This window comes from Cheilinus undulatus, linkage group 24, assembly GCF_018320785.1.
Source record: "Cheilinus undulatus linkage group 24, ASM1832078v1, whole genome shotgun sequence".
NCBI lineage: Eukaryota > Metazoa > Chordata > Actinopteri > Labriformes > Labridae > Cheilinus > Cheilinus undulatus.
Window position 1 is genome coordinate 12,641,706 of NC_054888.1, and position 12,884 is coordinate 12,654,589.

A 12,884-nucleotide genomic window follows, 5' to 3' on the forward strand; every position below is an offset into this window, starting at 1 on the left:
TTTTATCCCATTTCACCAAATTTTCCATCCATTTTTGCCACTTTAAATTCATTTTGCCCACTTTTTAATATTCTTTTACCACCTTTTATGTCTGTTTTTACCACTTCAACCCATTTTTGCCATTTTTTTGCTTATTCTTTGCCACTTTTATCTAATTTTGCCTCTTCTAACCCATTTCTTATACTTTCAAAACCACCTTCTCCACCCATTTTAGCCATTTTGATTCTGTTTTTTAAGAAAAGGAATTTAGGTTTTTCAAAAGGTCTCTGGCACCTTTATTTTGGTTTTGCTCTTATCAATACAATCTCAGTTTAGGACTGTCCCAGAATATATGGAAATGTTGTGCATCCTCTTGGTATCTTGATCTTACTTTTCCAGTGGTGTTTTGTCCAGTAACTGGAGTTATGAGGAAAGTTTTTGTATCAAATTCATATTAACTTTATAATATATGTCTTCTTTAAATATCCAGTAAATTTGAATCTTAAAAAGTGCTCTGTGTCTGAAAAAAAATCCTCTTACTTCACTAAAAAGCTACCTTCTTATTAATGCTTTAAACTCAGATTTTAAATGTGAGCTTTCCACCCTCTGTGGATTAAAGTAAAGCAGATTTCTGGTGTCAAACTCTGCACATAGATCATTCTGCAGTGTGAAGCTTAAACAACTAAGTAAGGGAAAACTAAGCAAAGGTGAAAGGGACAGCATTATTTACGAGAAAATAGCTTTTTGAGATTATTCCTGCCTGGAAAACAAGCTGAGCTGAGCTTTAGGATCAATTTGTGTTTGGCCTCCATCTTAAAAGTGTCAGGAAAATGTCTTTACTCCATAACATACCTCCACACTCCTACACAGAGATATTTATCTGTTTAACTAAATGTGCACTCACAAACACGCCCATCACACCCAGCCCGTGGTTTAAGTCTCTCTCCTGCAGAGATGTTTATCTATTTAAGAGCGCATACACTCATGTTCTTCTAATCTCTCCCCCGCAGAGGTGGCTGCCCACAAACACCACTTTTCACTCCTCCTGTGCCCTGTGGGATCACACGGCACACCTCATTTACATTGAAGCTGCGATTCCCCTCTACCGTTGTTTGCAAACACATTTCTTTGTTTTCTGGTGATTAAAATTCCCCTGAAACCAGCCTTTAACCACTTAAAATCCAAACCACGTTCTTAATCGTTGATTATTTGTCATGCTCACACTCTGCACCGCTCTCCCCCGTCTGCGGGCTCCCTCACCCACTCCCCAGCAATCCCTCAACCACCCTGCTACCCCACGCAGGAAGGAAGTGGCTAATTCAGCAGCTTATACAGGAAACCGGAAACTATTTTCAGATTTGTGAGGAAACAAACTTCTTTTGTGGCTGTTTTTTTTTTTTCCACCCACAGCGTCGAGGGTGCTGCCATCTGATCTGGTGTATTTTAAGACACGTTTATTGTGACTACAGTCATGATAAATCTGGACTGGGAGGTGTTTATCTACAGGAAAAAGACTAACCAAATATTATTTTTCCTTGCTTTGGCTTGAAAGAGACTTTAATGACTTTCCTCTCCAACAGCTTGGTTATAATTAACGCCTTATTTATTGATTGGTTTGTTTATTTCTCACATCCACAGTGGGCAGACTCCTGCAGAATCCGACTACCAGCTGCTAGAAATCGCCCGGCGATTGGAGATGTACGGCATTCGTCTGCATCCGGCAAAAGACAGAGAGGGGACAAAGCTCAGCCTGGCTGTAGCGCACACCGGAGTGCTGGTTTTCCAGGTAAAAACATTAATGTCACATTCAACAGCTCACCTCAAGGCTTTCTCTGAAATCTGAGTTGTTCCAGAGGCAGCTGCAAATGTAGGTTAGATGTAAGAGCTGCAGATTCTTTTTTTGCTAACTGTATATGAATAAATCTACTAATTAAATCACCTTAGAGTATAGTAAATATGTTCTAACTAGGGCTGTCAAATGATAAATCGAAGTCAAATGATTGATAAACGATTGATTTACTGTAACATTTTTTCATAAGGCAGTTTTATATAGATATGGATTTGGTGCGCCTTGAAATTTTGGCTTGATCTTTGGTGTTCCTTGGGCAAAAAAAAGGTTGAAAGCCACTGGTCTAATACAGTATAAACTGGGTACAAATCCACCACTTTGTATTAGTTTTGGGGAAAAATTGCCCCCTTTATGTGCAAAGCCTCATTGCAATAAGCTTCTACCACTTTAACAGTTGCGCTAACAGCGGAACACAGTAGTAAAACATAGGATGTGTCATCCATAAATTTAACCTACCATAGTGGCTTGTGTGTGCCTTGCCTGAAATTCTCCTGCATTTGGCGAGTTGGCGGACATCAATGTCAAACCCTACATTTATGTAAAACTCATCATGTTTCCCCTCCTTTTTTCAAGGGTTACACTAAAATCAACGCCTTTAACTGGTCCAAGGTTCGAAAGCTGAGCTTCAAACGCAAAAGATTCCTGATCAAGCTGAGAGCTGACCCTGCTGTAAGCCCACATAGACCCTCTTCCTCTTGCTTTCTTTATATAAAGTTATTCCTTGTGTATTTATTCATACATCTATTTGCTCTTGCAGCAAAGTGCTCACCATGACACCCTGGAGTTCGCCATGGCAAGCAGGGACTGCTGTAAAGTTTTCTGGAAGATCTGCGTCGAGTATCACGCTTTCTTCCGGCTCTTTGAGGAGCCTAAACCTAAACCCAAGCCAATCCTTTTCACCAGAGGATCCTCCTTCCGCTTCAGGTGAGGAGAGGACAGCAAGGGACATAATATTTGCAATTAATGTGTTTGTTTTTCATCGCTTATTTTCTCCTCTTACAGTGGGCGAACCCAGAAGCAGATCATCGATTATGTGAAGGACTCCGAGCTCAAAAAGGTCCCATTTGAAAGGTGAAGTCCCCTCTTGTGTTTGAATTACTTCAACCACTGAGAACATTTTTAATGTGCAAGTAACTGAATCCTTCTTTATTATTCAGGAAGCACAGCAAGATCCTGTCTAACTTCAGCCCATCTCCTCAGTCATCTTCCTTTAGATCACAAGTGCCAAAAGAGGTAAATCACACCTTAAATCCAACACAGTTATATCCTTTTTCTTCCATAATCTTTGTGTTTTTTTAATTACCCTGTATGTATTTATAAGCTCCTGGGAGAACGTTTTTATGCAAAGTCCGTGATTTATCACATTATTTCAGTTAAAGTTGGGTTAAAACTGTCCTTTTATTCTTTGATTTTGTCCCTCTCCATAGAGTGCCATGTCTGTCCCGCTGGCAGATGAGCCTGACTCATCCAGACTTAGCCACCAAGCTAATGGTTCAGAGGACCCACCAGCAGCCGCATCCTCCACCAATGGCTACCACGATGCCGACCCAGCTCAGTCCAAACAGAACCACAATGGCACCGGCCTGGCACCGGACCCACATTTCCTCAACCCAGGTCCATCCTGCAGGGCAAACAAAGGCAGCAGCTCATCTATCCCTTACATAGACTGCAGCGACATAGACAGTGAATGTGATGTGGCTAAGAACAACAGGGCCTCCAGGGGCCACAGCAATGCAAACGACAGCCGCGCCAATGAGTCTAATTTGTACAATAATAATAAGAAGAATGGGGGGAGCGGTCCCAATGGTGGACAGAACGGGGGTTTATTCGGGGTTGTGAATGGGTTCTACCACACAAATCACCAGGGGTTAATGCAGCAGCAGCAGCAAGGTTTTCTGGGTAATAGAAGCGCTGTAGATCAGGCTAACAAGTTTAATGGGACACATGAGATAACTGATGATGAAATTCTCCCCAATGGAGGTTCATTTCATGGTCGCCTCCCGCTTCACAGCACGCTCCTGGATGAGATCTTACAGGGCAGAGACAAGGGAGGCCCAGTAGTTGGTAGACCGTTAGGAACCGGGACTCGTAGTCAGTGTTCAAGCCCGGTGATCAGCAGCTTCCACCACCGCACAAACTCACTCAGTCATGCTGAGATGACAAACGGGCATGGGCAGCCGCGTTTGACGCCACGCTGGGATGACGGCGGGCATTATTTCAGTAAACGTCCTGGAGCCCAAGTGGAAACTCCTCCTGTCCCGCCGTCATCTCACCCAACAAACTACTATGGTAGCTACTCCCCGATTACCGCGAATCACAGTGCACCAAATTTCGCCAAACCATACAACAACAACAACATGAGAAACCGCTCCGATACTGATCCATTCATCCTCAGCGGGATGACATCCACCCCCATCAAACACAATAACGCCCACCGCTCAGGGTTGACTGGCCAAGCGCCAGGTTCCGCCCCTGTAGAGCGCCGAATGATCATAACAAATGGCAACCACACGGGGAATCTTCTGGTTCCAGGCCAGGCGAGGTCTAATACGGTTCAGCGGATGTTCGGTCGTCAAGGTAAACCCGGTAACAATAACAACCTAAACCAGCCGGTTCAAATGATCGATGGCTCCACAAGCAGTGGCACCGACACCAGCGATACCGAGTCAGATACAGGGAGCAGCGCCTACAGTCAGCCGTTAATGTATGGAAACCCTGTCGCTGTCACTAAGATGAATTCGATGAACTCGAACGGCGTGAATTCGTCTCCGATGCCGCGTAGCAAGTTCAGCTTTGGGAGTCTGCACCTGGAGGAGGGGGCCGATGGTGAGGGAGAGGAGGAGGAGGAGGTGTGCTATCACTTTAACGAGGAAAGTGTTACAGGGAGGGTTTTCAGCTGCTGAACAAGCATAGATAGTTCAGCATCACATTAGGCTTTAATAACTAACTTAATCCTCTTATGTAAATATATAAATAGTCCTGCCACACTAATGAAGACTGTTTCCTTTTGTAGTTGATTATTGATATAGAAGTACACAACTGTGAATCCTGATTCTTGTAGTTTTTCTGTTTAAAGCTCCTGTTAGGAGGTTTTAGCTGGTTATGACCCAGGCTTCCTAATACAAACACCTCTTTCTGACACACAAAGGCCAGCAGGACCGTCTTTATAATGGCTGTTTTTTATTTAGATATTTTACACAAAATAGGCCTGAGGTAAAGCAAGAAAACTGGAAGCAGTAGCTGTTTTCACACATGCACTCCTGAAAATTTCGGAAAAATTTCTGCCTTTGAAATGTTCCTGAGCGGCTTGTTCGCACATGTCCCTCACGGTAGGATGTTTTCTCTGTCAAAGAAAGGAGGGGACATTTTTCTAGGGGTGCTGGCATGAAAAGGTATGGGGAAAATCACTGAAAATTTGGCTACTTGCATTCACACATGCACCTCATTGGGAAAAAATCTGGAATTTTTCCAGAAGTTTTGTTTTGTGTGAAAGCAGCTGTAATATCAACTGCATAGATCACTAAAATTTGATTGTTAAAGGCATTCAAAGACAGTACCTTCACATGCAATCCATTAGGTCTGCTTTGACACATACAGATGATCCTCAAAATTCCCAGATTTATCCAAACAAGCTGCATGTGTGAATGCAAACAGCCAGTTTTTGCCTAGACTTTTTCAAAACTGCCTAAATCTGACAAGAAAAACTTCCTACTGTGAGGTACAAGTATATAAAGTCTTAGAAAAGTCTGGGTGAAAAATTTGTCGTTTTGCATTCACACATGCAACTCACCCTGAAATAAATTATGGCCTTTTCAGGAGCTTGTTAAGGTTTCTTGAAAATTTTAGGTTTGTATTTGTGAAAGTAGGATGAGGAAGGAGAACATTTTCTGAAGAGCTGGTAGGAAAAAGTATGCGTAAGGTTTAGATGAAAAAAGGCTTTTTAGCATTCACACATGCAGATCACCCAGAAAAACTGATGAAATTTTCAGGAGCCTGTGAAGTTTTCTAACAAATTTCAGGAGTGCATGTGTAAAAACAGCTCCTGTTAGATAAGAAAGGAGAAAATTTTCTGTACACCGTCTGATTAAGATCTGGGTTAAAAATATGCACTTTTGCATTCATATGTGCAGCTCACCCAAAAAATTCATAACATTTCAGGTATTTTCTGCATGTGTAAAACCGTTACATTTTACGCTGGAACGATTTCTGAATTGGGCTGTTAGTAGTGCAGGGTGACATATGTTGTTTGTATGCAACTAATAGTGCTTTCACACATACAGAAAACTCCTAAAAAATTTCTAATTTTTTTCTGGTGAGCTGCATGTGTGAATGCAATTTCTTTATGCATAAAGAGGGACAAGTGTGAACATGCTACTAAGGAAAATTCAGGGCCAGAGCTTGTGATTTATTCTTGACACATTTTGGAGTGCATGTGTGAAAACAGCTAAAATCAGCAAAGGGATGAGATGCACAACGTTGTCCAGAGGGGGCGCCAGAGTGAACAGAACCTGGATGTTCCTCACAGGAGCTTTAAACTCTCCCCGCACCTTACATATCAAACACACTTCCTGTGAAGATTTTAACATGTTTTCTGGGCACATGAAGCTACTTTTTTTTTTTACATTTTTGTAGGTTTTCTACTTGTCATAAGAAGTAAAACCCCTAGTTTTGGGTGAATTCATACTAAGTTTACCCTTTCTAAACCTCATAATCTACAATTTTGTGCTAATTTTGTAAGCAAACCTTAAAGAAATCAGCTGACTTTAGTGGAAACTTTGGCTGGCTTTTGTGAAAGGGAGAATGGCAAGGAAATCTCTTTCCTTCAGCGTGCCATGACTTAAAAATTGTAAATTCCATGTAGATTCGTTCAAATTAAATTCATAGATTATGCAGTGAGGTTTTTGTAAAAACTGAAAGCTAAAAATGTTGTTATTGTGAGGAGGATTATTTCAATAATTCCTTATTGGATAGTATTGATATTATGCATGTCAATCCACAGCGATGTTTGTTTTTGCTGAGATTTTGAAATGATGAGGCAGAAGATGGATCTAGTTTAAGGTGGCATTGATTTGAGAATAAAACTGACACTATAGCTCATTTTGGGAGCTTATTAGAATCTCCTGTTACAACTTTTACACTTGTAGTAACCTGATGTAGCATTTCTCTAAACGTTTTCACGTCTTTGACTGTTGTCTGGTGCAATAGAAAGGCTTTACAAGAGTAGCTGAGGGGTGTCTTTGGAAGGGAAATTTTTTTATGTCAGATTATATGTGAGTAGAGTTTGAGTCTGTGGTTGCTTGGACAGCCTCGAGGTTTATGTGGATTGTTGATTTTGACATATTTCCCTTTAATTGTACAGTATATTAAACCGTTCTTGGTAGAGAATTGATTGTACTTAGATTATACACTTGACTTGGTTGTGTTTGTAGCTGTGGGGATCAGCGCTTTGAGCTGAACTTGACGTCCTTTTCTTTGGAGCACTTTTTCTTTAATTTTGTCTGTCTGTCGTGGGCAACCTGCACTGTAATCTGGATGTTTGTGGTAGGATGTTTTGTAGTGATTCACTTTTGTACTTGCCATTAATGGAGGAATAGTTTTGCACCAATTTATACAGTAGTGAGAGGGTGAACCCACCCTTTTTTTTACCTGCATTTTTGATAACAGCTGTCTGCATTTCTACTGAATATAGGCACTTACGTTTCTTGTCTTGACTGGCTATTTTCACTCTTTGTATCGTTGGTTTTTCTGTTTTTCCAAAATTCAAATGCACATCTTCCTTAAACCTGTCTGCTTTGCTTGGCTCGGCCCCTGTTATACACTAAAACCACATGAACCAAGAAGTTTTAGTTCTTTGAATGCTGTTTTCACTTCTGTTTCAATGCTGTTTATTGAAGGCGTGCTGGCCCTTCACCTTCATGAATGTCATCTGCTGGCTGTCTGTTCACTTTTAACACAATATTTTTGTTTTGAAAGTTGATTCGAGGGGAATTTGATTAGAAACACTTGCGCTTTCCTGACACTGAACTTCACTTGGGTGCTCTGCATCTAAATGTCTGTATTCCACTAAAACAAAAACAGTAAAAAAGACAATCACGAAGCCAAACAAACTAACGGAACAATATCAGAATATTGATTTGATTTAAATTTCCAAGCTTTTTGGCTGATGTTTAAACATTTCCAGTGATTTATTAATACCCATAATGGCTGAAAATTTTCAGCAGCCTCAGCTTTACTACAAGTTTCATGTTTTGCTAATTGGCATTGCAAAAATTGCTACCAAACACCATCCTGTGTGCATGTTAGCATGCTCAACTTAGCATTTGGCTTTGCCTTTTTTACTGACTTTGTTTTTGGCTTGTTTGTTTCCACTTTTCTAAACTTCACTGGTGTTATTATTGTTAATCAGCATTCTGAATATTCTGAATTTGGATCCACTTTTAATATGAAGACAAATTTTGAACTTGTGTATAAACGAATGCAAATTTAGAAGAACCATCTCGGCCTTTATATAGTAAATATATGAGGACTTAGGGAGCCTTGATGCTTCCTTAAACAGTGATAGTAGAGTTTAATTTCAGATTGAGGTTACTTATATTAAATGCTATTGTGATATCATCAAATTTTCACCTATTATGGCATATAAGGGCATGTTAGTAAATTAAAGAAACAAAAAGGAGACATACACATAGAAATTTTGAACTTGTAAATTTCCAAGAATCAAAGCTTCTTGATTTTGAGATTGTAACTTTACAAGAAATGTCAGAATTTTTGAGTTTATGAACTTTGAAATATCGGAGAAATTCAATTTTTTTCTTAGAAATTTACAGCTCCTTAAGGGTTTTTTAATTTCTCAGACAGGCCCTATTCTGCCTTTGTAGTCACCTACAGCCAAACCTTTTCTTTTCTCAGTGCTTTTTCTCTTTTATTTCCGGAAACAAATGTTCATTCTTCATGCTTTGTAAATGCACTGTATTTCAGCATGTTTCCTTTACTGTGACTGCATGTTAACCAGGCTACAAAGTTGCCTGCTTTTCTGTCATTCTGCTCTGCTTTAGCCTCACATTGTTTCTGTCATGGGGCTCCACATGGTTTTAAATATTTGAAAGGCATTTAGTGTAGTATAACACAAACGTACCCACTCTTCTTTTGAAGTGTTACATTACAGTTTCATCCCTCTTTCGATGATATATCATCATGATTAATGCACTTCACTAAGTCTTTCTTGAATATTTAAAAACCATTTGTGTTTTAGCCCCAGGTTTCTTCACTGTGCACGATGAGAAAACATGGCCAACTCAACTCCAGTTCTCTAATAAATGGAGAGGGTGAGGGCGATGATAGACAGACAAATGAAAGTAAAGCTTAACGCAAATGTAAGTGAAAAAAAATAAGAAAAATATGAAAGTAATGATATTTTTGTGAAAGTCTGAGTATTGTCAAAAGATGGACATACACATACATGTTTATTGAATATACATACACATGCATGTTTACTGGAGTTGAGTCTGCCCTGATTCTCACTTTCTTTCACCAAACAGCACTTGCAGCAATTCACTTCCATTTTTAATTTTCTTGTGTTGTACATACAGAATGATAGAAAGTGGTTTTGTATTCATATTGCAATTGTATTTTATTTGATTAATCAGAGTTGAATTTGATAGATTTATGTTAAAGTGAAAATTAATGTGATCTGTTGCGGAATACACACTGTGATATTGTATCATATTTGATATCAGGCTAATTAATGTAATGTAAACATTTTGGAAAACAACCAGATTTTTTTTTACCAAGAGCCACATGAAAATATTAACACCACTGTTATGTCTGTGCTAAGCTAACTGGCTACTGGTTTATGCCTTGTAAGAAGACAGAATAAGGTACCTGTCCAGTCCACATGAGGCTACAGCTAGCTGTTAATAAGTCTAGCTTGGCACAAATACTTTTCAGTTTATGTGAAGCCACAGCTAGTAAGCTTTGAAGCTCAAGGGCTCATTATCAGTGATTACACCGTATATTTAAAACTACATCAAGGAACAGTTAGCTTTAGTTGCTCAAGGACTAATTAACAGTGACTACACAGTAAATTTAAAGCTACATCAAGGAACAGTTAGCTTAGCCAAGCACAAGGACTGGCATCAGCGACTGTACCGTGAAGCTAAAGCTACCAGTCAGTTAGCTTTAGTAGCTCAAGGACTTAGTGACTGTATAGTGAATATAAAGCTACAGCTAGCCGCCATTAGGCTTAGCCAAGCACAAAGACTGGCAACAGTATCTGTACTGTAAACAGTTAGCACATAAACTAAGAAATTTACTATTCAGTGTATATAAAGCTACAACTAGTAGCATCTAGAAGCCCATTTCTCAAAGACTGGTTAACAGTGACTGTACAGTGAATATGAAGCTAACACTATTAATCAGTTAGCTTTAGTATGTCAAGGACTAGTTAACAGTGACTGTATAGCAATTATAAAGCTAAAGCTACCAGTCAGTTAGCTTTATTAGCTCAAGGACTTGTTAAAAGTGACTGTACAGCAATCATAAAGCTAAAGCTACTAGTCAGTTAGCTTTATTAGCTCAATGACTGGTTAACAGTGACTGTACAGTAATTTTAAAGCTACAGCTATCGATCAGTTAGCTTTTTTGCTAGAGGGCTAATCAACACTGACTTTACAGGGAGTATGAAACTGCAGCTAGCAGTCAGTTAGCTTAGCGAAGCACAAAGATTGGCAACAGTGACTGTACTATAAACAGTTGGCAAATAGGCTAAGAAAGTGACTATTTAGTAGCAGTTAGCTTTAGTAGATTAAGGATTGGTTTAAAGTGACTGAACAGTAACCATAAAGCTACAGCTAGCTGTCAATTAGCGTAGCTAAGCCTAAAGACTAGGAATATATCATAGAAGGATAGCTTAGTAAAACCAACGGAAGACTTATTGTTTAGTATTTATGGGGCTACGGCATACAGTCAGCTAACTCATCTTAGCAAATAGACTAAGGCAGACTATTAAACAAATTTAAAGCTACAGTTAGCACTTGATTGGCTGAGCTTAGCATTAAGGCTGCAAACATTCACCTCAAGCTACATTTAGCTAGCCAGCAAAATTTTCGAAAAAGTGATTATTCAGCGAGTGTAAAGCTTCAACTAGAAGTTAGCTCAAAGACTATATATATAGTGACTGCTAAATATGTGGCTACAGCCAGTTAGCTAATTTAGCTTGGCTTAGCAAAATATTTAACAATAAAAATTAATAAAGTTACAGTTATTTTTTATCGGTAAAGTGACCTTGAGTGTTCAGAAAGGCGCTTATAAATAAAATGTATTATTATTATTATTATTAGTTAGTAAGCTCAACTCAATGACTTGAGACAATGGCAGACAGTAAATTCAACACTACAACTAGCAGTCACCTAGCTTAGCCCAGCACAGAGACTACAGACAACTGAACAGCAAATGTAAAGCTAGCAGTCTGTCAGCTTTGTGACTCTTAGCACAAAGGCTAGCATTTTGTTCTCTTATTTAGCACGGAGACTAAAAGCAGTTACTGTCCAGTAAAGATAAAGTTGCTGCTAGCAGTCAGTTCACATAGAGCAATGACTTTAAAATGGGGGCTTCAGTCTAGGGGCAACAAAATCTGCTTTTTTAGGATCTCAAAGCTCAAAATGTAAATGCATGACAGCTGAAAAATGGCAACTTTTAGAGCTTGTTAGCCTTGCACAAGCTAGCTGCTTGTCCAGGCTTTACGCTAAGCCAAGAGTCTACTCAGTCACAACATTACAGTGGTGTCAATTTTCTCATCTAACTTTTGGAAAGAAACAGAACAAGCATGTTTACCATAATGTTAATTTAACTTGTCTTAAATTTAGCTTATGAAACTTGTATTAGTGGAACTTATAGCATCACATTGTGATTCCTCTGTTTACATAACACTTTAGACTGACTGACAGACTTCTTTTACAGGAATATACTGACTTTCTGGCTGTTTTTCTTATTTCCTGCTCTGAAAGGCTACTCTGCATGCCTTGTGTTTTCCTAACATCCCAAAAAGATAAAATAAGAATAAATACTGAACATGCAGAAAAATTAACTTGCTGCTTAACTTGGCGAAAAGCTGCCAAAAAGTCTTTATGTTCCCAAAAAGAAAGGCATTGAAACATCATTAACTCACCGACATTAAGGCCTAAAGACGCTTTGACTCGCTGGTTGTCTTTATCACTCTTGTAACACTTTGTACTCCTGCACCCTTGTCCTTTTTATTTTCCTCACAAAAAAACCTACTGGATTTTTTTTCTCAAGGTTTTTCTCCGTCATCTTTCTTTTTAACTCTGTAACTGATTGTGTGCACTAGTGTCAATAAAAAACAAAGTTATATGTTCGATGAAAAAAGGGACTCGAGAATTTTCTGTAGTAGTAAATCCATCTCTGCCCGCCCCCTCATACATCCACCTTCATTACCCTGCCTGACCTCGTCCGTCCCCCCGTGTCTTGTGTTGTGGTAGCTAGATTGTAGAGTAGTGGTTGTCGATTTGTTGGCTGTTGTGTGCACAAGATTCAACCTTTTTTTGTCTATCAGATCGTTTTATGTTTTGTGTTGTAGTTGTCTGCTGTAGTGTGGTAAGTTCTTTTATAGCATCACGTCACAGATCTGCACTCAGTGGTTGCCAGTTTGGTGTGTAACAGTGGACTCTTTGGAAACTTTGCACCTGGGCAAGTATACAGTCACAACTTAGTACCATGTAGTAAACTTCTGTAGTGACTCTAGCAGTCTAGCTTTACGTCTGGATTATGTTTAGCAAAATGTTACCAGAAGATTTGAAGCACAGACCAAACTCAACTTAAAAAACGGATGATTTTAGGCTTCATTGCAAACAGCAAGACGATGAATCTAAAGATCATATCAGTGATGTAAGGGTGAATTAAAAGCTGTTAATATTTTTTCATATATCCACAATGAAGCCACAATATCTTTTTAAAAGCAAAGCTTTAAAAAGGAAGATATTTTGGGGCTACAGTGCTAACAAATCTGGTTCCTTTCCCTTGTAATGACCTGCTATGATCT

At 39.2% G+C, this 12,884-nt stretch overlaps 1 protein-coding gene across 1 annotated transcript in view; it reads left to right on the forward strand.

Moving 5' to 3' along the window:
• The window catches only part of LOC121506083 (FERM, ARHGEF and pleckstrin domain-containing protein 1-like), an 81,200-nt gene that overhangs the window by 53,713 nt on the left and 14,603 nt on the right, over positions 1-12,884 (forward strand). Inside the window, exons 8-13 of the mRNA XM_041781605.1 lie at positions 1,618-1,765; positions 2,402-2,497; positions 2,586-2,752; positions 2,831-2,899; positions 2,986-3,061; positions 3,256-3,442. Coding sequence (XP_041637539.1) covers positions 1,618-1,765; positions 2,402-2,497; positions 2,586-2,752; positions 2,831-2,899; positions 2,986-3,061; positions 3,256-3,442 — 743 coding nt within the window. The remainder of the gene's footprint in view (positions 1-1,617; positions 1,766-2,401; positions 2,498-2,585; positions 2,753-2,830; positions 2,900-2,985; positions 3,062-3,255; positions 3,443-12,884) is intronic.